This window comes from Dermochelys coriacea, chromosome 2 (genome assembly GCF_009764565.3).
Source record: "Dermochelys coriacea isolate rDerCor1 chromosome 2, rDerCor1.pri.v4, whole genome shotgun sequence".
Taxonomy (NCBI): domain Eukaryota; kingdom Metazoa; phylum Chordata; order Testudines; family Dermochelyidae; genus Dermochelys; species Dermochelys coriacea.
Genome location: NC_050069.1, coordinates 172,755,427 through 172,783,041, shown reverse-complemented (window position 1 = coordinate 172,783,041; position 27,615 = coordinate 172,755,427). Strand labels below are relative to the sequence as shown.

Here is a 27,615-nt window from a genome sequence, read left to right as displayed (position 1 = left end):
GAATCCCTCCTTTTGAAAACGAAGTTGGGAGGGCCAGGTCAGGGCTTAAAACAGGACGTATGGTCACCCTAGGTAATGCCCACATTGTGTCAAAAGGGAACCCAGTTCTATTCCAAGTACTTAAGAGGGTGGTTGGGTGTTTTCATCCCAATCCTGGTAAAGCAGGCCTCTCAGTGGCTGCATGGGGTATAAATACCCCTCCCACTCTTCCAGTTAGCTGGAAGGGCAATGCAATGATCTTGAGTTGGCCCCAACTGTATCTTGCTCTTAATGTCCATTTCTGTAAGCTTCCCATCTCCTCTGTCTTGCAAGGGAGCTCTTAAAGGGGCAATGCACCTTTTATTCCAGCTAGTCAGACAAAGACCCACTTGCATAAAGATTGCAGTGGGCACATAAGATTCTTATTTTGACAACAACCTCTTCTGCAGCAGTTTGAGTTTAAATGCACCCATCATGTCACTGCCATCATGTCACTGCCAAATTATATGTTCTGGGAGTTTGTTGTTTTTTCAACCTGCTGGCTAGTGGGTGAGATTACTAGAGATAATTAGCATGATTATTTGTTAATGTTTATCTTTTGGTATAAGAAAACTCCTACTGACTTCAAGGAGACCATGTTTTGGCCTGAAGGGGATAAAATGTTGAGATACTTAGGATTTAGGGAGTTTGTTACAATAATTACTAACTAAAACGTTAGTCATATTGTGCCATCAATATTTAAACAGAACTCTCCACTGAAAATTAATAGAGTTCTGACTAAAAATTCATGGCACAGCATTGCCTTGAGTAAGGACTTCAGAACTTGACCCTAACTTTACCACTATATCATTGGTTGGTTTGGTGAATCTCCACTGGAAACTTCAACTTCAGATCTACCATGTAATGAATTGGGTCATGCTCCTGACAAAAGTAAAATAAAATAAAATGAGTTGTGTAGATTCAAGTGAATAGGTCAGAATCACAAGTTACTTATGACTTACTGGGCAAGAATAGAGCCACCAACAATAAGAGCTTGTATGTCAGTCTGTTCAACATCATTTTCTAATCATTTGCATGGCAGAAGAAAGCTATTTATGCTGTTTACGTATTTTCTATTAAAGTAGCCATAAAGGAATAACCTCAGAAACCACATTACATTTTAATTTCTTTTCCTTCTTTTGATCTCAAACTTGTGACTAGCCAGTCATCCATTTAATCATATTCTTCACTATAGTTCAGCATCACTTTAGTAGTGTTTAAATCACATATGTACCCTAAGTTCCCTTTTTAAATATCTTGACTTTAAATAGCAGTCCATATGTACAGTTCAAAAATATTGATTATGGAATACTTATACATGTTATGAAGTCAGATTCTTAGCAGACTAATAAATTAGGATTCTGAGTGAAGGACATACTTTAATCAATAATAGTAGATGACATATTACATTTATGTGACCATCAGCATGATTGCTGTTTATATATAAACTAGCAAAGGAAGCCACAATACTTTGTCATTATTAACTTGCTGATGTGTTTTTATTAAGCAATGCATCATTTGTTTTAAATGATATATTTGGGATTGATGTTTGAGTGGATTAAAGTTATTGTTTTATGTTATATACTATATTACTGTGGGGGGGGTGTATTTCAAAATGCGTAATCATCAGCCTCCTTATTCCCCACTAGATAAATCTAATTGCAAACTGAACTGTTCCTCACAAGTTCTTGTCAACTGCTGGAAATGGCCCACCTTCATTATCACTACAAAAGTGTTTTTTTTTCTCTCTCTCTCCTGCTGGTAATAGCTCACCTACCTGATCATTCTTGTTACAGTGTGTATGGTAACACCCATTGTTTCATGTTCTCTGTGTATATAAAATCTCCCCACTGTATCTTCCACTGCATGCATCCAATGAAGTGAGCTGTAGCTCACGAAAGCTTATGCTCAAATAAATTTGTTAGTCTCTAAGGTGCCACAAGTACTCCTGTTCTTTTTGCAGATACAGACTAACACGGTTGCTTCTCTGAAACCTGTAATTTAGAAATAAAATTCTGCATTTGCCTATTGAGTATATATGTGATTGCTCATCTTCATTATAGGCAGATGCATTAGTTATTGTATTCTGCAGTGTATTCTGCAGTGTATTTTGTGGTCTGTTCATTGGAGTATGAATGACCTGATAAGAATTGTCATCTTCCAAAGCATAATTTAAGACTAAGAGAAACTTCCCCAAATGCACAACAGGGGTTGTAAGATGAAGTTGTCATAAAATCACAGGAGCCATATTTAAGTTGTGAAATGTAGATGTACTAAATAATTAGCAAGACATCAATTAATGGTATTATGGCTTGTTCTCAAGTTAAGTGAGCTCCTTTGCCTTTTCAAACTGTCAGAAAGAGAGGTGATTACATGAGCACAAGTTAATGTTAAGTTTAGTTTTCCATCACTGCAATGGAAATAGAAGATTCTTCAATGTGGCTCATAGAAGGATCAGGGAGCAAAAAATGAGAAAATTTGTGGGAGGCTCAGATCTTCAGAGCCCTGCAAATCTACTGATATCCACGGATCATTTTTGCAGCTCATGGATCGGATGCAGATACAATTTTTGTATCTAGAGCCCTGCAAATCTGTGGATATCCGTGGACCATTTTTGCAGATCGGGTGCAGATACAAATTTTTTATTCATGCAGGGTTCTTCTGATCTGAACATATTCATCACCCATTCCAGGAAGGTGATCAGGAACAGGATCAGGAAAGATTTTATTGCAGAGCTTCTGACTTAACCTATATTGGCACCAACTTGGCAACAGACTCTAATTGCATCTCTTTCTATTCAGTTGTATAAATAGCAAACTCAAATATATTAAAAACAAAAAGAGGAAGCCATTCAGAGCTCTCATATTTCCCTGGAAATTCCCTAACTTGGCTACTAGTCTTTACAACCTGTCTCTATCCATTCTGAGAGTTACACAAGCCTCTTTTAAGGTTTTGAGCCTCCCTAGGCTCAAATGCACCTACATAGCTCCTAGCCGATAGTGACTCCCCTGAGTTACTTCTGAATCCTGGCTGACAATTAATCTGAGGGTATGTCTACACTGCAATTAGACCTGCGAGGTGGGAGTGTCCCAGAGCTCAGGCTGCAGCCTGAGTCCAAAATCTACACTGCAATTAAAGAGTGTCTTAGTCCAAGCCCCAGGAGCCTGAGATGGCATGGGCCAGTCACGGATGTGTGACTGTGGTGTAGGCATAACTTCAAGGAGCTTAGACATTTGTGTGGCTTCACCTTGGAACACTCCCCGGGGAAGAGTATGGAACCGCTACAAGGGATACCAATAGACCCTGTTACCATGCCCTATAATATTACAGGGTATTGTCCAATACCATGCAGCAGTGTAAATGAGCAATGAACAGATACCATGGCAACATAAACAGGAAAAGAGAAAAATATATAAAGATACATCTCTATAAAAAAAAAAACCCAAACCCTGTACCTAAACTATGGATTGGCATCTGGTCAAAGTACAATAGGCCATTATGTTACAACATATGTCATTAACTAATTACACCAATTTTCTTACAGTTTCACTGAATTTCAGATTGCTTAAATTTAAGTCCAGATGAGAGATGTTTTAGAAATACATAAATTGCGTAAATCAAAATAGAAATATTGAACTTAAAGTTCTCAGTTTCATAGTTTCCAAAGGCTCATCTCTCGAGATAAGTAGAAACTTCAGTTTTAGGCCCTGCTTCAGAACCTATGCCTTGTTTTGGCAATCTGACATCTCACCAGTTACTGCTCTGTCGTTCCATTTTACTTTCAGGGGAAGATTATTGAAAATACTGTATAGGTGCAACTTTAGTATCAGCTGGAATCCTGACCTTGGAAGTGTAGTGAGTTTTGTCCTTTCCCCTTTTTAAAAGGGTTTTAGACACCTGGCTGCTCTTAAAGAATTTCAGAGTAGCAGCCGTGTTAGTCTGTATTCGCAAAAAGAAAAGGAGTACTTGTGGCACCTTAGAGACTAACAAATTTATTAGAGCATAAGCTTTCGTGAGGTACAGCTCACTTCATCGGATGCATTTGGTGGAAAAAACAGAGGAGAGATTTATATACACACACACAGAGAACATGAAACAATGGGTTTATCATACACACTGTAAGGAGAGTGATCACTTAAGATAAACCATCACCAACAGCAGGGGGGGGAAGGAGGAAAACCTTTCATGGTGACAAGCAGGTAGGCTAATTCCAGCAGTTAACAAGAATATCAGAGGAACAGTGGGGGGTGGGGGGGAGGGAGAAATACCATGGGGAAATAGTTTTACTTTGTGTAATGACTCATCCATTCCCAGTCTCTATTCAAGCCTAAGTTAATTGTATCCAGTTTGCAAATTAATTCCAATTCAGCAGTCTCTCGTTGGAGTCTGTTTTTGAAGCTTTTTTGTTGAAGTATAGCCACTCTTAGGTCTGTGATCGAGTGACCAGAGAGATTACAAGATCTCTATCATGCATTCCTACAACTACAATACCCACCTGCTGAAGTGAAGAAACAGATTGACAGAGCCAGAAGAGTACCCAGAAGTCACCTACTACAGGACAGGCCCAACAAAGAAAACAACAGAACGCCACTAGCCATCACCTTCAGCCCCCAACTAAAACCTCTCCAACGCATCATCAAGGATCTACAACCTATCCTGAAGGACGAGCCATCGCTCTCTCAGATCTTGGGAGACAGACCAGTCCTTGCTTACAGACAGCCCCCCAATCTGAAGCAAATACTCACCAGCAACCACACACCACACAACAGAACCACTAACCCAGGAACCTATCCTTGCAACAAAGCCCATTGCCAACTCTGTCCACATATCTATTCAGGGGATACCATCATAGGACCTAATCACATCAGCCACACTATCAGAGGCTCGTTCACCTGCGCATCTACCAATGTGATATATGCCATCATGTGCCAGCAATGCCCCTCTGCCATGTACATTGGCCAAACTGGACAGTCTCTACGTAAAAGAATGAATGGACACAAATCAGACGTCAAGAATTATAACATTCAAAAACCAGTTGGAGAACACTTCAATCTCTCTGGTCACTTGATCACAGACCTAAGAGTGGCTATACTTCAACAAAAAAGCTTCAGAAACAGACTCCAACGAGAGACTGCTGAATTGGAATTAATTTGCAAACTGGATACAATTAACTTAGGCTTGAATAGAGCCTGGGAGTGGATGAGTCATTACACAAAGTAAAACTATTTCCCCATGGTATTTCTCCCTCCCACCCCACCCCCCACTGTTCCTCTGATATTCTTGTTAACTGCTGGAATTAGCCTACCTGCTTGTCACCATGAAAGGTTTTCCTCCTTCCCCCCCCTGCTGTTGGTGATGGCTTATCTTAAGTGATCACTCTCCTTACAGTGTGTATGATAAACCCATTGTCTCATGTTCTCTGTGTGTGTGTATATAAATCTCTCCTCTGTTTTTTCCACCAAATGCATCCGATGAAGTGAGCTGTAGCTCACGAAAGCTTATGCTCTAATAAATTTGTTAGTCTCTAAGGTGCCACAAGTACTCCTTTTTCTTAAAGAATTTGTCATTGGTGGACAAAAACACCTGTTTTCACCTGCATCTGCTACAGTTACCTATGATTTTTGTGGTCCCCCACAACATGTTGTAGATGGGGCTGCCCTTGAAGACCAATTGGAAGTTACTGGACCTGAGGAAAACAGCAATCCACCTACTTTAAGGTGTTATACTTAAGTAATTGGGTTCAGGTTTGTAAATGTATTTAGGTATTGTTCTGCTCAGTATTGTGAGACCAAAGTGACTTAGGAACCTAAATCTCATTTTTCAAAAGTGACTTAGAAACCTAAGTCCCACTGATTTTCAGGTTACTCAAGCTCTCGAACCATTTCACTGGCTTCCTATTTGTTCATTTCTGGGTGCAGTTTAGATATCAACACTGATGTACAAAAATGTGTGTGGCTTGGGTCTTGACTATTTTGAGAGAACTTCTGTCTGACAGACCAGTATTTACCGCCATTGCAGTTGACATCAGCAGGGGCACTCAAGTTAATAGTCTCTATCTTTAAATGCATAGTGGCAGGTACCAGATGATTTTTGGTAGAGACCCTTGATTCACATTCATTCCCCCTTTTGTTCTGATAAAGCCTGGGGCCAGACCCTCTTCTGGTATAAATCAGTGACTCTCCATTGACTTCAGTGGATCTACACTGATTTACATGAGCTGAAGCTCTAGCCTGGAACTTGTTCACCAAAGGGTCATGGTGCAGAGCCTTTGTCTTTACTCAGGCTTAATTAATTGCTTTTATTGTTTTACTTGTTAGTACGGGGCGGGCTAACTTTTTGGCCTGAGCACCACATCGGGTTTCAGAAATTGTATGGAGGGCTGGTTAGGGGAGGCTGTGTCAGGCTGTGCCCCTGCCCCCTATCCACCCCCCCTTGCTTCTTGCCCCCTGACAGGCCCCCCCCCAGGGCTCCTGCCCCATCCACACACCCACCCTCCACTCTCTGTCCCCTGACTGCCCCCAGAATCCCTGCCCCGACTGCCCCCCACTGCCCCATCCAACCTCCACTTCTTCCTGACTGCCCCCACCCGGGACCCCTATCTCCATTCAACCCCCTCCCCAGTTCCCCCCCTCTGACCTTCCCGACCCCATCCACACCCCCATCCCCACCTCCTGACCACCACCCCGAACTCCCCTGCCTTCTATCCAACCCCCCTGCTCCCTGCCCCCTTCCCGCACAGCATAGAGCACCGGTGGCTGGCGGTGCTACAGCCACGCCGCTCAGAGCGTTGCGTCGGTGTAGTGTAGTAAATTGCTCTCCGTAACTGCTACCAATAGCACATTCCTATGCGGAGCAGTTTAATACACTACACCGGCAGCATGGCGCACTGAGGCTGCGAGGGAGGAGGAACAGCTGGGGAGAGATTGGGGGCTAGCTTCCTGGGCCAGGAGCTCAGGGGCCAGGCAGGAGGGTCCCGCGGGCCGGATGTAGTTTGCCCACCTTTGGTATATAGTCTACCTTTACAGAGTTATGTATACACAGTATATTTTATTGTTAAGCAGATAATTTTCAAATGCCTTGAAAGTTACATAGACTAGCATGTATTATTGCATAATAACAAGAAATTACTGGGTTTCCTGAATTTGAACAAAGCCAAAAAGACAACTTAGTTCAAATGAGTTAACTACTGCTTTTTTTTTCTTTGCCTTTTTTTTAATTGCATCAGTTTTTCATTAATCCTTCTCTTGCAAACAGTCTGTAACAGCAACTTATTGTTCTAGAGATAACACTCCTAACAGTTTGGCAGCCTTTTCTCTGAATGTGCCCTAAAGGAACTTTGCTTAACGAAATGTCACTGCATATTTTAATACTGATTTCTCTCTGTAAATCACACTGGTTAAAACTGCTAGGCAGTTTGTGGTTTTTAACCTGTATGATAAAACAAGCTTGATAACATGCTCCAAAGAAACAGGAAGTCCACACACTGGTAATAAATAAGAAACTGTGTTCTCTTTGATTCATTAAGGATCTGTTAATGCCACCATCATTTAATTATATGCATCTGTGCAAAATCAGGTTAGAAATCAGCAGCAAATCAAACTAGTCTGGGCATTATTGTGAACCTGAATTAATTTTACAATCTGCCCCATTTGCCTTTTGAATGTGTTGCCTTGAGTATGGGATGATAGTCTTATTGTTGAGAAGTTCAAAGTCACACTAAACACTTGTTAAATTGTAAGAACCAAGAGTTTGTCTAGATTGTCAGATCAGCTGTTTTTCCTCTATTTCGTCTGACAGGAGCAGGTAATTGTAGTCTATTGTCAGCTATGATGGGGCCCCTTAGTATCATCTGATCAGCCTGTGGTTCAGTACTACTTGTTTCTATTACTGCTTATACACATTCTACTTGCTTTTTGAAGAGCTGTTCACTACAGGGGTGCTGTCTAGAATAAGGGACTATTGTGGACTATTTTCCTGGGTCTGCAACTAGTGAACTGTTTTACTTGGAGCAAGCTATGAAACTCTGTGACCATCAGCGTACCAATCTGTAAAACTGATCTAATAGTGCTTACTTTATAATGGTAGTCCTAATTCATGTTTGCAAGGTGTTTTCAAATCCTTAGATGAAAGGCGATTTAGAAGTTAAAAGCATTATCTTTTATTTTCTTTTTAAATTTGGGGCTAATCCACCACTGCCTGGCTTCTTCTACAATCAGTTACACATGTGCAACGAGGATGTGAAATGTTACGACAAAATGGTAGAATTTTACACCCATTTGCACTTGTTTTGCACAGGTGTAAACTATTACGCAACATACAATGCATTGGAGAAATGGGCCCAAAATGTTGCTTTAAGCACTTTCGTACCCCAGATCACCCTTTTAGATTTATTGGAAACTCGAGTCCAGAGATGAATGGTGGGTTGTAAACATGGTAGAGGAAAGAGTATCAGGTATGGACATAAGAAGAAAGAATGCGTTGAGAAGTGTGGGACCTACCACTGATAATATTCTAGAGTTCACAGATTTGTAGTGTTTAGGCAGAAAGGACCATTATATAACCTAGTCTGACTTCCTGTATATTGCAGACCCTTAAGTTTCACCCTGTATTATGCTCAATATCTTGCGTTTGGCTAAAGTATATCTTCCAGAAAGGAATCCAGTCTTGACTGGAAGACATCAAAAGATGGGGAATCCAGCATTCCCTTCAATAGTTCCTATGGTTGATGACCCTCACTGAAGAAAAAAAAGGGGGAGGTCCTATTTTCAGTTTAAATGTGTCTAGATTCAGCTTCCAGCCATTAGTTCTTGGTATATCTTTCTCAGCTAGATTCAAGAGCTATTTAGTATCCAGTATTTTCTCCCTATGAAAGTACTTACACACTGTGATCAAGTCAGCTCTCCATCTTCTTTTTGATAAGCTAAACAGAGAGTGCTTTAAGTCTTTCACTTTAAGGCATTTTCTCCAACCCTTGAATCAAGTTTATGGCTCATTTTTGCACCCAAGATAATTTTTAAAGCATCCTTTTTAAAATGTGGACACCAGAACTGTACACAGTATTCCAGTATCAATCTCACCAATGCCACATACAGAGGTAAAATCAACTCTGTCCTCACAACACACGTGCTTATGCATCCAAAGATTGCATGAGCTCTTTTTGCCACTGTATCACTCTAGGAGCTCAAATTGAGTTGCTTGTTTTGATCCCTAAGTCCTTCCAGGATTTCTTTCCAGGATACAGTCCCCTGTATGTATGGCCTACATTCTTTGTTCCTAGATGTTTAACTTTGCATTTGGCTGCATTAAGGTGCATTTTGTTTGAATGGGCCTTATCATGCCCCTTACTATCACAAGACCATGGGTTTCACTTCAGGGTAGACTGTTCGCTAATAGGGAAGTTAACGCAGTGCCAGCTGTGACTCTAAAGCCATATCTACGCTACAAAAGTACTCTGATTTTACAGAAGTCGATTTTTGGGAACAGATTGTATAAAGTCGAGTGCATGCGTCCACACTAAGCACATTAATTCAGAGGTGCATCCACAGTACCGCGGCAAGCGTCAACATTCCAAGCAGTGCACTGTGGGTAGCTATCCCACAGTTCCCGCAGTCCTCGCTGCCCATTGAAATTCTGGGATGAGCTCCCAATGCCTGATGGGGCCAAAAATTTGTCGCGGTGATTATGGGTAAATGTCGTCAGTCAAACCTCCCTCCCTCTGTGAAAGCAACGGCAGACAATCATTTCACGCCCTTTTCCCTGGATTGCCCAAGCACACGCCATGGCACGGCAAGCATGGAGCACGTTCAGCTCACCGCAGCAGTTATGACCATTGTAAACACCTCATGCATTATTGTGCAGTTTATGAAGAACCAGCACCTAAAAAACCAGGTGAGGAGGCGACGGCAGCGCGGTGATGAGGACATGAACACAGATTTCTCTAAAACCACGGTCCCCATCAATTTGGAGATCATGGTGTTACTGTGGCAGGCTCATGCCATGGAATGCCGATTCTGGGCCTGGGAAACAAGCACAGACTGGTGGGACCGCATAGTGTTGCAGGTTTGGGATGATTCCCAGTGGTTCCGAAACTTTCGCATGCATAAGGGCACTTTCATGGAACTTTGTGACTTGCTTTCCCCTGCCCTGAAGCGCAAGAATACCAAGATGATAACAGCCCTTACAATTCACAAGCGAGTGGCAGTAGCCCTGTGGAAGCTTGCAATGCCAGACAGCTACCGGTAAGTCAGTACTCAGTTTGGAGTGGGCAAATCTACTATGGGGGTTGCTATGATGCAAGTAGCCAACGCAATCATTGAGTTGCTGCTATCAAAGGTAGTGACGCTGGGAAATGTGCAGGTCATACTAGATGGCTTTGCTGCAATGGGATTCCCTAACTGTGGTGGGGCTATAGACGGAATGCATATCCCTATCTTGGCACCGGACCACGAGGGCTGCCAGTACATAAACCGCAAGGGGTACTTTTCAATGGTGCTGCAAGCACTGGTGGATCACAAGGGACCTTTCACTGACATCAACGTGGGATGACCCGGAAAAGTGCATGACGCTCGCATCTTCAGGAACTCTGGTCTGTTTAAACGGCTCCCAGACCAGAAAATAACTGTTGGGGATGTTGAAATGCCTACAGTTATCCTTGGGGACCCAGCCTATCCCTTATGCCCTGGCTTATGAAGCCATATACAGGCACCCTAGACAGTAGTAAGGAGCTGTTCAACTATAAGGCTGAGCAAGTGCAGAATGGTGGTAGAATGTGCATTTGGACGTTTAAAGGGTCATTGGTGCAGTTTACTGACTCGCTCAGACCTCAGCGAAACCAACATTCCCATTGTTATTGCTGCTTGCTGTGTGCTTCAAAATCTCTGTGAGAGTAAGGGGGAGATGTTGATGGAGGGGTGGGAGGTTCAGGCAAATCACCTGGCCGTTGAATACACACAGCCAGACACCAGGGCGGTTAGAAGAGCACAGCAGGAAGTGCTGCACATCAGAGAAGCTTTGAAAACCAGTTTCATGACTGGCCAGGGTACTGTGTGACACTTCTGTTTGTTTCTCCTTGATGAAAACCTGCCCCCTTGATTGCCTCTAAATTCCCTGTAAGCCACCCACCCTTCCCCCTTCAATCACAGCTTGCTTGCAAAGGAAATAAAGTCACTATCGTTTAAAAAACACATATTCTTTCTTAATTGATTATAAAAATAGTGAGATAACTCACAAGGTAGCCTGGTTGGGGTGTGGGAGGAGGGTAGGATGGAAGGAAAAGGCCACTTCAAAACTTGTTGAATGACAGCCTTCTCTTGCTGGGGCCGTCCACTGGGGTGGAGTGGTTGGGCGCCCGGAGCCTCCCCCCCCCGCCCATCCCCCGTGTTCTTGGGCATCTGCGTGAGGAGCTATGGAACTTGGGGAAGAGGGAGGGGCAGTTAAACAGGGGCTGCAGAGACAGTCTGTGATCCTGCTGCCGTTCATGAACCTCCACCAGATGCTGGAGCATGTCCATTTGATCCTGCAGTAGCCCCAGTGTTGCATCATGCCTTCTCTGATCTTCCTGCGGCCATCTCTCCTCACGTTCATCGGCCACTTTCCTGTACTCTGCTATTGTGCCCCTCCACACATTCTGCTGAGCTCTGTCAGTGCTGGATGACTGAATGAGCTCAGAGAACACTTCATCGCGCATGCATTTTTTTCGCCGCCTTATCTGAGAGAGTCTTTGGGACGGAGGAGGGAGGCTTGAAACAGCTGCAGCTGTTGGAGGAAAAAAAGGGAGTGAAGTATTTAAAAAGATACATTTTACAGAACAATGGCTATTCTCTTTCACGTTGAACAACATTATTCACATTACAAAGCACATGTGATTTTGGTACAAGGTCGCATTTTGCTTCTTATATTGAGTGCCTGCAGCTTTGGTGTTAGAGATCACACATGCAGTGCCAGGCAACAGAATTCGGCTTGCAGGCGGCCAGAGTAAGCCATAGTCTTTCGGCTTCTGCAACCTTCATAACAGCAGCGCCCTCCTCTCTCATACCAAGCAAAGCACGTTGAGTTGACCATTTAGTGCTGCGGTTTTCCTGTTAACGTGCAGCAGCAGAAACCAAACTAAACAGTCCCCTTGAAAACTACAGTCCCTCTTCACACCAAAGAAGCAGCCCCCTGTGCTTTTAGGCCCCTTTCATTGTAATATCACAGAAAACCCAAGTTCCTCTGTTCCAAAAGGACCATATACATACCACAGGTCAGTTCCACCTTGGATCTCCCTCTGTCATCCAATAAGGTAAAGTTCAGTCCAATCCTGTAATAACTTATTTAGGCTTTATTAAATAAATGAAGATGAAGGAAGATACAATTACACGATGCTAAGAATACTAAAGACACAGACAGACAAAGACAAAATTAGCTTATATTATCATATAAAACTTCTGTTCAAAGTTACAAAGTCCTATGGCATTTATTCCAAACTCCTGCGGTATTTCTTCCATAATTTATGTAACTTTTTCCTAAGCAAGTAACATTAATTCTAAGGAGGATTTACTGCACATACATGTATGGGTAATCTAGCTATGTCATCTGTAGTGAAATATGTGCAGAAGCACTCCCTCATCCCTTTTGCATGTATGCAACAAAAGGACAGTGGGAACATTCATATCCATTTTGTTACTGTATCATAATGCAGATTCATAAGGGACAGAGTTAAGATTGTGAATATAACCCTAATCTTTTCATTTAATGAGTTTTGACTACTTAGCTGTAACTTTAACATTCTATGAAATATTTCTCTGGGGATAAACATAAATATCATCAGTATGTTTGTAATGCAAATAATAAGATAGTTCTTTATACAAAGGCAAACAAGGCAAAACATTGAGATAAGGAAAGGTGTGATGATCCATGCAAGAAGGAAGGAATGGATTTAAAGATTTAATGGAAGGAATGGATTAAAGAAATTTGAAGGAGGCACGAGAGGGCAACTGTTGAAAAAGATCTGGAAGTCCACTGAAACCATAATGGACAGCTTAATAGATATGAAACAGAGAAAGGGATGAAAGGAGCCAGTAAGGAAAGGATTAGAAGGAGCTAAAGGAAGAGTAAGAGAAAATCAATGCTGAGACATAAGCAAGTGCAAGATTAGTTAGGGCTTTGAAGATGAGAAAGAAAAGATTGAATTCCATGTTGAGAATAACTCAACACAGTGTTATTTTGTATAGAATTTTTCATATCCAACTATTCCTTAATGTTCTGCTCTATTTTATATTGTAGTATCTGGATGCTTTTCAGCAGTGCAATAAGCGACAAGACTAACGTCTGTCATATGTGATTTCTTCTTTGTCTCATCCCATGTAGAATTGTATGTTCCATGAAATGTTTTGGTTTTGGTAGACATTTTTGTTGGTTTGTATTATTGGGGGATATTTTTTAAAAAAAATATGCACACCCCGCAGTGTTTATGTTAGAGAAGGCAAGACCCAAAAAAGTGAACCTGGTATTGAAGCAAAGCGGGTGACATTTTTGATGGTCCTTTCTCCCTGTGGGAATTCCTTTTACCATCTGGGACTAGCCCCCTGAGAATGCCCTATCTTGGACAAGGATTAACTTTACCCTTACATAGAAAGTTCCATTTTGCCTGAGGAGAAGAGTAGTTGATCACAGCCCTTGTCCTGGAGCCTTAGGCAGTCTATTAGATATCTGGGACCCAGGTTATGCAGCTCCTTGAGGATAATACTGAGACCTTGAACTAGACTTGATGATGCTTGAATGGCCCCTTGAAATGTGTTAACTACTTATGCTAAACAATCTTTTCCGTCTTGTATCTAGCTGTGACACTGAGTAAGTTTCCCAGGCCTGAAGAAGAGCTGTGTGTAAGCTTGAAAGCTTGTCTCATATTAAATGAGGATATCAATATAATAGGCATGACAGACACTTGGTGGAATGAGGATAATCAACGGGACACAGTAGTAGCAGGTTACAAAATATATCAGAAGGACAGAAGACGTTGTGCTGATGGGGGAGTGGCATTATATGTGAAAGAAAGCATAGAGTCAAGTGAAGTAATAATTTTAAATGAAACAAACTATACCATAGAATATCTATGAATACTAATTCCATGCTTGAATAATAAGAATATAGCAGTAGGAATATACTACCGACCACCTGACTAGGATGAGGATAGTGACTGTGAAATGCTCAGGGATATTAGAGAGGCTATAAAAAAATAGAAAACTCAATAATAATGGGAGATTTCAGCTATCCCCATATTGATTGGATATATGTCACCTCAGGACGGGATGCAGAGATAGTTTCTTAATGCTTTAAATGACTGCTTCTGGGAGCAGTTAGTCCTGGAACCCACCAAAGGAGAGGCAATTCTTGATTTAGTCCTAAGTGGAGCATAGGATCTTGTCCAAGAGGTGAATATAGCTGAATTGCTTGGTAATAGTGACCATAGTATAATTACATTTAACATCCTTGGGGGACAAAGTAAATAAGGAAATGTTGTTTACTCCTTCTCATAACACAAGGACTAGGGGTCACCAAATGCAATTAATAGGCAGCAGGTTTAAAACAAACGGATGTATTTTGTCACACAGTGCACAGTCAACCTATGGAACTCTTTGCTAGAGGATGTTGTGAAGGCTAAAACTATAACCGGGTTATAAAAAGAACTTGATAAATTCATGGAGGATAGGTTCATGAATGGCTATTAGCCAGGATGAGCAGGGATGACTAGCTGCTGTTCGCCAGAAGCTGGGAATGGGTGATGAGATGGATCACTTGATGATTACCTGTTCTGTTCATTCCCTCTGAAGTACTTGGCATGAGCCACTGTTGGAACACAGGATACTGGGCTAGATGGACCCTTTGTTTGACCCAGTATGGCTGTTCTTATGTTCTCTCTCACCAACAGAAGTTGGTCCAATAAAAATGATTACATCATCAACCTCAAGCTTAAATAACAAAATCACATAGTTCAAATAAAAATATAGTATCCAGAGAAATTAAATATACCATAAAAGGAAAGGCAAAAAGTATTTGCTTTCATGTGAGGTGTGAAAAACATGGAGAAACTAGTTAAGTGTCACAAATGTCAATGTTCTGTAAGTAAAGTTCTTGCCAAGTGTGTGTGAAGAAGTGGCCCAGTGCTAAACAAGTGTAGGCAAAGTAGAAAAAAAAATATAAATGTCCATGTGGTAGTTTGCAGAAACGTCGAAGATGGTTTCAGTAAGGAGGTAATATTGAACTTTGTTCTGAAAGGAATGGAGAGTCAATGATTTTATTTAAAAATGGAGAGGAGAGGGTCATATTTCTTTGACCTGGAATCAGGAGAGCTGGGAAATGAGGCCAAAGAGCATGGGGTTACAATAGTCAAGACAAGATGAGAAGAAGATATGGATGCAGATTTTAGCACAGTGGAACCGAGGTAGTGGTGTACATGGGGAGTGATGTGGAGGTGCTTATAGCAGATTAGCAGATATAGGAGATATGAAGGAACCGTAAGGTCCAGGGTAATAGAAATCTGTATCACAAAAAGAAATTGAATCATGGAGTTGTGTGAGGATGCTCCTCTGGCCAACAGAAGAAAGCCAATTTTAAAATCTGGCAAGTTTGTATACAACCAGATGAAACAGAGACATCCAAAATCCATTTGTGCATGCAATTCAAGTGCAAATAGAGCATAAATGGGTCTTGCATGTATATACTCTATTGTGTGTGCAAAATTACACAAGGTGATTTCCATGCACAGATATACGTATGATCAAATACTTATGAAAATTTTACCCTATATACTTTATAGCATTTTTTCCAACAGCATAAGTGTCTGGCTCTGGGTTCTAAGCAGTCAGACCTGGGGGTTGGACTGGCCGTAAAGTCAGGACAAAGGTGAAACTGGGATCTGGGGACAGGCCGTGGAACAGAACTGAGGTTGGAGTCGACAGACCAGCCAAAAATCAAGATCGTAGCTGGAGTCTGGCTGCAGACCAAAGGTCAAAGCTGAGATGTAGTCAGGAGGGGAATGCAGGGCTGGAGAAAGGTTGCAGGAGGGCACAGACAAGGCTGAAGTGGGCTGGAGGTCAATGAAATACCTGTGCCTGGGGGTCATCTGACCTGGGCCATGCCCTGGGATAGGCTGCTGCAGCATACCTGAGGGTGACATCACTGCAGGCTCTGCTTACAGGCTGTCAGTGCAGCTGAGTTGTGGCTGCATGCCTGAGTGAAGAGTCACTGCAGGCTCTGTTGGAGCAGTGAGTCATGGCACCTATTGAGAATCTCACCCCCTCGCATCTAAAGGTCCCTCTCTGCAGCCTAAGGGGAGGAGCTACTGGGCTTAGGTCTCAAGTAAATATGGAGAACAACTAATGAAAAAACAGGGACAGATGTGAGGGTCACAGGGTCAAAAGCAGGGATCCAGTGTGGGACACTGAGCAGAGAACCCCAGACAGTTCCTACTGCTCCTCGAAGGGAGCCAGTGGGCACAGCCCTGGTCTGGCTGTGGATTTGCCTCACAGTATTTATTCATCTTGGTGTCCTCACCAAATTATATTGAAGTTATTACATTCTGCTGACTTAAAATTCCCTATAGTTTGAATCACTTTTCACCCTGAACTATATCAAATTAGTATTTAGTAAAGTAAAAAGGTTGATTTTAAAAAATATATTCCAGAGGAAGTTGGGTTAAGCTAGCTTTCTTACAAGACACACAAAACTAACAATGGGGTTGTGGTTTGTTGGATAGATTTGACTTAAAACTTTTAACCAATTATATAAATAAATAAATTAAATAAAAAAGTGTGCTCAGGTAGATGGTGTCAATAAATATCTATATTGATTTTCATATTTACATGAATTAAGATAGTATATGTTAAGCTACCAAAACAACATTAGCTTTGCTACTTATACTGGTATAAAAGTAAGTTATATAGTAGTAAAACGCAAAATTGGATATTGGCATTATTACTGAGATTTCATGTAAATATCATATCAATGCCTGTTTGCCCTACACTCATAATTAATCCTTGTTGTTTTAGGTAGATTAACAGAATTCATGACAAACTGCCAACCACACAAAAGATGATGTATCACAGCCTGTTGTGGCCTCTTTTCAAACAAAAGTAGAAAAGGAAGACAATGGTGAAAAACATTCACTTATCATAAATTAAGTTTTTAAAGGCCATGAATGACTAGTACCAGGATCAGTAAATATCAAATAAATATATAGTACCAGTAAATATCTGTCCAAATTAATATAGAAATTTTTTATTTTTATTTTTTTTTGTCAGTGGGAAATTGTTTTAAAGGAAATCTAGTTTCAAACAGAAATAAGGAAGGAAATACATCCAAAGTGACGCATGAAATGATTTTGGAGAAGAAAGTAATTTACCAAATATATTGCAAGATATGAATTTAGGGTTTCAGTGTTTATGAAACCACAAAGTGGTTAAGAAAATAAAATCTGAATATAGCTGACAAGGTTTAAAAACACAGAAAATTACATTCAGAATTCAGGCTTTGTCTAGATGTACAGAAGTGTGAGTCAGTCTTATGTCAATGGAACTACTTTTAAAGTGTCACCAAAACACCAACCATCCATAGATTCATAGAAAATGGAAATTTTCCAAATAATTGGAAATTTGCTGTTCTAGATCACAGATCCCTACAGGATATTGTACCTTAATATTAAAATGGAAAAATGTTTTAGTTTTTCATTCAGAAAATGATTTCTTTAAGCATGTTTTTATTAGTCTCTTGAAATTCTCTAACAGATTTCAGTGACACACCTCATTCACTGTAGTATAATAGAGAATGTAGGCAGATCGTATAGTACATTTTTTTAAAAAGCTTTTACTCTGTGTGTATAAACAATAACGATTTTGAAGAAGGAGGTGAACTGCACTATGGCCAAGTGTCCAATATGTTTCTGTCAAAAATATTTTTCTCTTTGATACATATGCAACATTCCTGTAAAATGGAAATGATGCATGCGCATATAGTATGGGAGAGAAGGAAAATTCCAAAATTAATAATTCCAAAATTCCAGATAGACTATTATGCATTAAGGTGTACGATGGGAATTAACAAAGAGTCTAGTGTTAGCTATTACAGGGATGCTGTGAATTTCAAACTTATCCTGGTGATAACTATAGTTTAATTTGTATTATGTTTCCAGAAAATATTTCCATTTGTTGGTTGGTAGGAGGTCTAATAATCTTCCCTTAATGTAAAAATGTAGAAGTGTAGTTCATAAATATTATTTGGACAAATTCAACATGAAAGGAAAATTTCTTTAACCCTTGATCAGAAAGCACAAAATCTGTCCTGAGACTGGCTGAAAAGAAATTTAATAAAGGAAAAAAATGGTTCTTTGAAATGAGATTTCAAAGCATACTCCAAGAAGAGAAAAGTAATAGTTTCAAAAAGCAAAAGTATTATGATAATTCCTATTTAAATGAATCTTTGATAGAAAAGACACTGGTCAAACTCAAATCTTTGAAATTACATTTTGTGGCTGTTTCAAATAATAAATGTATGTTCTGATATAATTTCCCCTATTTTTCATTCATTTCCATTCCACCTTTTCTTTTTCATTTCCTCAGCTCTCTGACAATAATTTAGCTGAGTGGGGGAGCAGGTGGGGTAAAGGTGAATTACGTTTGCCACAAGTGAATTAAAGCCTGTTAAAGCTTTTATTCTGAACTTCACAGCACCTGGTTTGTTTTAATAATGCAGAGTTAGTAACTTCCATCTTAGCCAGCCGGCAAGCTGCCTCCATCTTATCCCATGGTGGGCAAGACAAAGATTAAGAGAATCTCACTGCTATTCTTTTCTAAATTTCAGTGCTTTGTGGGACTTGAATCCATGGCATCACCTGCACAACAGAAAAATCCATGGCTTGTGATGTTATGCTGATCCTGGTACTAGTCATTCATGGCCTTTAAAAACTTAATTTATGATAAGTGAATGTTTCTCACTATTGTCTTCCTTTTCTACTTTTGTTTGAAAAGAGGCCACAGCAGGCTGTGATACATCATCTTTTGTGTGGTTGGCACAGTTTGTCATGAATTCTGTTAATTTACCTAAAACAACAAGGATTAATTATGAATGTAGGGCAAACTGGCATTGATATGATGTATTACTTGAGCAGCTCAAAATTTGGCCATTCATAAATCTTGTTGTTTATTTGTTTTTGTTTTTCTCTTTGTCTCTTGTCCTGCCAGGTGTGTTCCCAATCACTGTGAACATGGTGGCAAATGCTCCCAAACGTGGGACAGCTTCAAATGTACTTGTGATGGAACTGGATACAATGGCGCCACCTGTCACAACTGTAAGTGACACTGTGATTTGCTTCAACACTGTAATATAATATAGAAGGCATGCACAATACTGATGTCTTTTGATTGAGATGTAAAAGTCCAAGTCAGAGCAATCTGTGGTTATTAAAGAGCCCATAGAACTTTTTTGTGAGAGAAGGGATGCTGACACTTGCATCTGGCCCACATTCCATTTTGACTAGTTAATATTCCATACTGGGTGGTCAAATGGATACACGAGTTCTTCAGTCATTATACTAAATGCTTGCCTAGTGTTGTTGAGAACTCTTAAATGGTGGCAGTGTTTGGTCACTAAAGGCTAGTCTACACTAAAAACTTACATCGGCATAGCTACGTCCACACTCTTGAGAGATGTAGCTAGGCCACCCTATTCCCCAGTGTAGGCAGCACTAGGTTGACAGAAGAATTCCTTCATCTACTTAGCTATTGCCTCTTGGGAAGGTGGATTACCTACAGGGACAGGCGAACTCCTCCTGTCACTAGAGTGAGTGTCTACACTGAAGTGCGACAGTGGCGCTGCTGCTATACCATTTTAAGTGTAGATAAATCCTGATACTGAAACAGACGCATGTGCAAAGTGACTCTTTGGCCATTCTGAAAGTCAAACTATTACCTCTGTTATGGTAAGTACTGCAGGCAGTACTATTAGTACCCACTGCTTACAAGCCATATTGATTGTAGCCATATTACAGCTGCTTCCTCTACTGATATACTGGGAGTGAAGAGAGAGAGGAAAAGGGATGTCCTTGTACTTTCTACAGCATCTGACTTACATGTGCAGGGCAAGCCATTTTGTGTGTGTGTGCGTGTGTGTGTGCTTGTCTTTCTAGCATACATTTAAAAAGGCGTTTTCATTTTGAAAAGTGTTTTCTAAAATATGGTAGATAAGATGACATTGTTAAACGTTTCGGACGAATGTGGAGAAGAAAGGCAAGAGAGCGAGAAGAATGGCGGATGTGTTGTGATCGGCGCAGTCTTAACGACAGCTGAAGATCGATCGATCCAGGTGGTAGTGGTAGATAAGATAAAGAAGACTTGTCCATTTACTGTCTTTCTCCGTTGACATACCTACAATAACACCCTCTTAATATTAAGAGAGAACAGTTACTTTAGATTCACTACCAAAGCTACAACCAAAATGTTTACAAAGAGGTGAAAAATCCAATTACCAGTTTAATTCAGAGTCTCAATTTTTGGTTTACACTTTAATGTCACATTCTAGAATTATGCAAAATATTTAATGAGAAATTTGACAATTTGTCTGTGGCTTCTACCTTTTGTTGGATTTTACAAAATTCAAGTAATCTCATGAAAATCTGATATTTCACAGATTTTCCATTTCCGCTTAAACTATGCTATTTTTGAGCAAAATCTCATCAGACTGAACATATTTATAACACACACCATTTTTAAAGTATTTAAAAATGCATTATTGTTTAATTATAGAGAGATTTGAAATTATTCAAAAAGCTGTTTGAGATGAGCATTTCCATTGCTTATTTGCTGCGGCTTGTGTTCATACTTGGGATCTATAAAGGCCTTCTTTTGACTCACCAATGGTATTCCTGAAAACAAATGTTCGTGATAGTTTCCAACCTCATTTAGTTGCATTTTCCCAGTTCTGATGGTGGTAAATAGTGTACCCAGTTAGATTTTAAAAATCTTTAATTTGTTGGACAAATTGGTTTCCTAAAACCTGCTGTCTCTCCTTAGCTTGCTGAGCTTATGATATATACAGAGGGTTAGTCACCTCTTCTTCATTTTGTACTTTAAAGCTGTGGCTTTCAGTTCAATGTGTGGGTTGATGGCCTGTGACATATAGGAGGGCGAACTAGATGATCAATGGTCCCCTCTGGCCTTAAACTCTGACTCTATGTATCTATAGCAGATTCCCCCCCCCACAAAAAATGTATTTATATTATAATGAGATCCGTTATTGAGTAATAATTTGCTCCAGAAGCCTGGTCCTTCAATCCCTGTGACTTGAAATAAAACATAAATCAAGTGTAGATGGATCTGAACCAAAATCCCTGTTCTGAAAACCCACTGTTTTAGGTTTGCTATCTTCTGTGGATCCAAATGTTTATAGATCAGATTCACTTCCAATGGTTTGCACAATGAGAGGGCAACCTTCTCCTCTCATGTCCACATCAAACATCTCAGCTCCAATATTTTGCTCTCCCTGCCTGTGTGAGCTTCCACTTACGTCAATGGGAACAGAATATTTGATGTGCTGACCTTAGATGAGCACTTATTATTATAACATTCCCTCCCACCTCTGAGCTATAAATGCCATATTCTTTATGGAAAATTTCTACTAGGTTTTACTCTCTGGACAGCATTATTACTGGCTTATAAAAAGTATCTTACCTGGATGCTTCTCCCCATACCTTATAAACTCCAGAAACTTTAACAGGATGAACTGAAAGCTTTTCATTAAGGTGATATTCTTCCAATCAAGTATAGGTTGTGGAATGGGGTGCACAGAGTTGTCACCCATATTGAAGACCAAGGAATAAAGTGGCTTCTGCAAAAGTGGTGAGGAGCCAACGTGCACCAAACTTATGTGGTGAGTGATGGATTTGGTCCTACCAAGTGCCAGTATAGTGTAGGCCTGGCTTGACATGGGAATTAGACATGGGTAAGGCCTCATTTCTTGAGAGACTGGTTTAGGGTGGTAATGGATCTGCAGGCTGGAAACAGAATGTCTGTACTAGCTAAGATAAGAGGGAAGACCCACGGAACCATTTCCAATTGGCAAGATAACAATGGATAAGGTGTATGTTGGGAACATAAAGATGAGGTAAAGAGTAAATCATACTTGGACAGTATGTGGATACAGCATTCTGTACAGGGATGGTTTCTACACAGTAACCAAGCCAATATCAAAATGTGTAATGTAATGTGGAAAAATACATAAAGGAAGATCTTTGCTGTATAACTTTGGATGGTACCCTTGTGTCTGATCAACTCAAGTGTAGTTTGATTGTATGCCAATAAAGAAGTCTCAGAGACTAGTTTGGCGTCGAACTGGGTGGATAATGGCTTGGAGGCTAGTGAATGGATAAGGTCTCAGAAGCCACCCCAACATACTTCTGAGTGAATCAAGTCTCAGAGGCTATCCCAACACACAGTTATTTCACAATAAAAACTGTCAGCCAAGGAAAGTTTATCTGTTGGCTAGAAGGGGGCCAGATTTTCTCCTCATGCATTTCAGGCTATATAAGCAATAAGCAAAAGAGAAAAAGATTTCAATTAAAAACGGTTATAATTTTATTTTATGAAAATAATAATATTACTTCGTTATTCGACATGCCTTTTAAATTCCTGCCTTCTTTTTGAACATGTAGCTATTGGGTTTTAAATTCTTCTCTGAGACCATTAAATATAAGAAGATACTCATCTTCAGAGCAAATTGTGCCACTGTTGGATTGTAATATATCCAAAGAAATCAGATGGGTAAAAATTATTATTAAAGTAAAACATAACCATGTATAAGGGAGCACTCCTATGGTTCGTTCACAGGCCAAATGTTTGTTTGATGTGACTGAACCTTTGTGTTCATAAAGACTGCAGGAAAGACTGGGAAGGAAATATAGAATTTTGTAGTTAAATAGTATTTTGGTGAAACAAAGGAAAAATAATTTGGCATATGTATTTTTTGACACCTTTAAGTCTGAATTTTCATAGGCTTCTTTTCTGGTTTAACACCACCACTTTGAAACTCATTTCTTTTTGTGCATATGAATGGGTGGTTAAGATATTCAGTTCATCTGGATAAATGCAAGGAGGGAGGCTTAGTTAATTAAGCATGTTCTCACTTATCAGTGAGTCTTTGAAAATAAGAATAAACTACTTTTCCTCCTTGAGTGCCAACAAGAGAGAATAAGGAACAGAGGTAGGGAGTCACTTCCCTGAAATCACATTCATTAAAAAAGAGAGAGAAAATCCAAGTAGCTGTGTAAATTTTTCTTAATAGCATTTTCATCTGACTTCTGCAATAAGGAAAGGAAAAGATGCTACTGGACAGCTCTGTCAAAAGGGGGATTTAAAGTACAGTGTCTGTCTTTCAGGTACAAGCAGGATAAAAGCACATGGGATTATAGCAGGACAGGTCATCTGGAGGCACACAGCACAGGAACCTTTGCCTTTGCAACACAACCAGTTTCAGGCTAATCCCTTTGTTCAAACATTGCTTTAGAAAGACAGCAAAGGGTTTTTTTTAAGGATCTAGTTTCAGTTTTACAGCGAGTGTTGCAATACTTTTAAAATTACTCTTTTCTCTTTAGAAAAAACTCTTTGAAAGGTGAGCTTCAATTTATGTAATGAAAGTATCAGCTTTGTAGAGGTGATCACGGAATGGTCTCCATGTTGTGGACCCAGGTGTATAGCATGTCAGAATTTTGGCAACCTTCTTTTAATGAAACTCAAAATCAGGGGAAACTCATGTTTTATTACAGGCCTGCAATTTGCCAGGTTTGCCAAATGGTCATTGGTATTCATGACCCTCCTAGTAGTCTTAGGTCTATGCTGTTGAGCAAACCTAGAATGTTTTTGGTTTGAGGTGGGAGTCAGCACTTTTCTGTAGTTTTGACCTGAAATCAGGTAACGCTCCGGAGCTTTGGCTGAATTTCATTTTGGATTTTTAAGTTCATTTGAAGCAGAAATTCGAAGCAGAAACTCAAAGCCAAACTCAAGGGATAAACTCTTTAAACTCAAAGTAAACATTTTCATGAAACCCCTGTGAATCCAAATGGCTTTGTTTCACACAGCTCTAGTCATAATGCATTTATTAAATGACAATGCAAACCACAATAAGTATATAAAAGAGGAGAAAATATACATTCCTTAGAATGAAGAAGTATTTTTAAACCAGAAAAAAAGATACTTTACAGGAAGAAATTTCACCTGGAAACAAATTTGATGTTACAATAATGGCTGATTGACTCAGATTAGGAGTAGCAGTTCAGCACGTTTACTTTTTCAAAAATCAGACTATGTTAAAATGACTAAATAGATTTGGATAAATTTGCTTTTCAGTATAGGACAGACACTGTAAAAGTAGTATTGTGGTGTTCAGTATTTGTCTCCACTCAGTAATTTCCATAGCAAATGAGTTTAGTTTACAAATGAAATGTTTATTCTAATTGCCTTCCAATTCAACCAAAGACCTGAGACTCACCTCTTTTCTTGCATTTCAACATCTGCCAAATTTTGCCCTCAGTTACAGATGTGCAACCCTGTTTTCTGAGTTTTTATGCAGGAACGATGGGTTATAAATTTTGCTAATGATCCATAAAAAGGAATATAATCCAGCTCACTCTCTTAACTGTGTTGGCTCTACAGAACCAACAGAAGAAGTAAAAACATGAATACTTTTGACAGTATAAAAATAGTGAAAGTGAATGCACACAAAGTTCAGGTTGATTGAGTAAAGCATACATTTTTACTTTATCAGAGTAGAAAAGCACTTGAAGTTTTAAATTTTTCCAAATCCAATATTGTAACATTTAGTGGTTTCATTAGCTATGATACAATGGATTAATAGAGGCTGGACTGTAACCCTGACCACTGAATTCCTTGGTTTTGTCTTCTTAAGGCTGCAATCAATGAGTATTTTCCCCTACATTCTGGAATGTGAATAAAAGTCAATGGGGGGGAAAAGCACTCTTAAAATGTTGAGTCCATTTAGTACCCCTAGGAGTCTAATGGGGTTTGATGGGTTTTTTTGTTTCTCCCCTTGCTCCACACCTTCTCCCTAAATTGAAATATTCTGATTACTTTAATAAAGGATTTAATAGCATCTAGAAGCAAATTTAAGAAAACAAAATTTGAATCAGACCTGTGTCACTTCATGTTATTTGTATGGGCAATGGCATAATTTTGATACTTGATTAAGTTGATTGCCAAATTCAGTCATCAGGAAAACAAATTTAATCTTCACAGACTATAATTTTCATGCTGGGACTATTTAAACACCAACAGGCTCTCTATTGATTAGTTCACAACAACTGTTTCCCTGGTTTTTGTAATGAGAGAATTCACTGAGACTATTGAAATCCTGAGCTTTTTGCTTCTTCTAATTAAAACAAGAGAGACAAGATATTACCTGTTCACATCATGAAATGGTTGTTTTCTCTTACACAGATAGCAACCATGTTCTTTTGGTCTAAATGAGTTTTATTTTAGATAGGAATCACAGTGTGATTTGCGTCTTTTTGTAAAGGCTGTAGCATCACTCAGAACAAAATGGCTACTGTCTTTGAACACAGGCAGGCTTGTTAGAAATTTTAAAGTATGGTACAGAGAAAGTAAAGGCCTCACAGTTTCATAAACACAAGGATGGTTTGTTTGGCCAGATATAGCAAGCTACTTTACCAATTCATAGAATCATAGAATATTAGGATTGGAAGAGATCTCAGGAGGTTATCTAGTCCAATCCCCTGCTCAAAGCAGGACCAACACCAACTAAATCATCCTAGCCAAGGCTTTGTCAAGCTGGGCCTTAAAAACCTCTAAGGATGGAGATTCCACCACCTCCCTAGGTAACCCATTCCAGAGCTTCACCACCCTCCTAGTGAAATAGTGTTTCCTAATATCCAACCTAGACCTTCCCCACTGCAACTTGAGACCATTGCTCCTTGTTCTGTCATCTGCCATCACTGAGACCAGCCGAGCCCCATCCTCTTTGGAACCCCCCTTCACGTAGTTGAAGGCTGCTATCAAATCCCCCCCTCACTCTTCTCTTCTGCAGACTAAATAACCCCAGTTTCCTCAGCTTCTCCTCGTAAGTCATGTGCCCTAATCATTTTTGTTGCCCTCCACTGTACTCTCTCCAATTTGTCCACTTCCCTTCTATAGTGGGGGGACCAAAACTGGATGCAATACTCCAGGTGTGGCCTCACTAGTGCTGAATAGAGGGGAACAATCACTTCCCTCGATCTGCTGGCAAAGCTCCTACTAATACAGCCCAATATACAGTTAGCCTTCTTGGTAATGAGGGCACACTGCTGACTCATATCCAGCTTCCCATCCCCAGGTCCAGGATTCACTGTAATCCCCAGGTTCTTTTCTGCAGAACTGCTGCCTAGCCACTCGGTACATGGGATTCTTCCTTCCTAAGTGCAGGACTCTGCACTTGTCCCTGTTGAACCTTATCAGATTTCTTTTGGCCCAATCTTCCAATTGTCTACGTCACCCTGGACCCTATCCCTACCCTCCAGCGTATCTACATCTCACCTTAGTGTCATCTGCAAATTTACTGAGGGTGCAATTAATCCCATCATCCAGATCACTGATAAAGATGTTGAACAAAACCAGCCCCAGGACCAACTCCTGGGGCACTCTGCGTGATATCGGCTGCCAACTACACATTGAGCCATTGATCATGAGCCATTGAGCCCGACAATCTAGCCAGCTTTCTATCCACCTTATAGTCCATTCATGCAATGCATACTTTTTTAACTTTCTGGCAAGAATACTGAGGGAGACCATATCAAAAGCTTTGCTAAAGTCAAGACGTATCACATCCAGCATTTTGCCCATATCCACAGAGCCAGTTATCTCATCATAGAAGGTAATCAGGTTGGTCAGGCATGACTTGCCGTTGGTGAATCCATGTTGACTGTTCCTGATCACCTTTCTCTCCTTCAGTGCTTCAAAACAGATTCCTTGACGATCTGCTCCATAATGTTTCCAGGGACTGAAGTGAGGCTGACCAGTTTGTAGTTCCCCGGGTTCTTTCTTCCCTTTTTAAAAGATGGGCACTATATTTGCCTTTTTCCGATCATCCAGGACCTCCCCTAATCACCACGAATTTTCAAAGATAATGGCCAATGGCTCTGCAATCACATCAGCCAACTCCCTCAGCACCTTTGGATGCATTAGATCTGGATCCATGGACTTGTGCCCATCCAGCTTTTCTAAATAGTCCTTAACCTGTTCTTTCACCACTGAGGGCTGCTCATCTCCTCCCCATACTGTGCTGCCCAGTGCAGCAGTCTGGGAGCTGACCTTGTCTGTGAAGACCGAAGCAAAAAAAGCATTGAGTACTTCAGCTTTTTCCACATCCTCTGTCACTATGTTGCCTCCCTCATTCAGTAAGGGGCCCATGCTTTCCCTGACTGCCTTCTTGTTGCTAACATACCTGTAGAAATCCTTCTTGTTACCCTTCACATCCATTGCTAGCTGCAACTCCAGTTGTGCCTTGGCCTTCCTGATTACAGCCCTGCATGCTCTAGCAATATTTTTATACTCCTCCCTATTTCAA

The 27,615-nt window shown here is 40.3% G+C and overlaps 1 protein-coding gene across 1 annotated transcript in view; it reads left to right on the top strand.

Annotated features, from left to right (window-relative positions):
- Positions 1–27,615, top strand: part of CNTNAP2 (contactin associated protein 2) — a 1,664,903-nt gene that overhangs the window by 1,115,835 nt on the left and 521,453 nt on the right. The window contains exon 11 of the mRNA XM_038391157.1: positions 19,233–19,339. Within this exon, the coding sequence (XP_038247085.1) occupies positions 19,233–19,339 (107 nt within the window). The remainder of the gene's footprint in view (positions 1–19,232; positions 19,340–27,615) is intronic.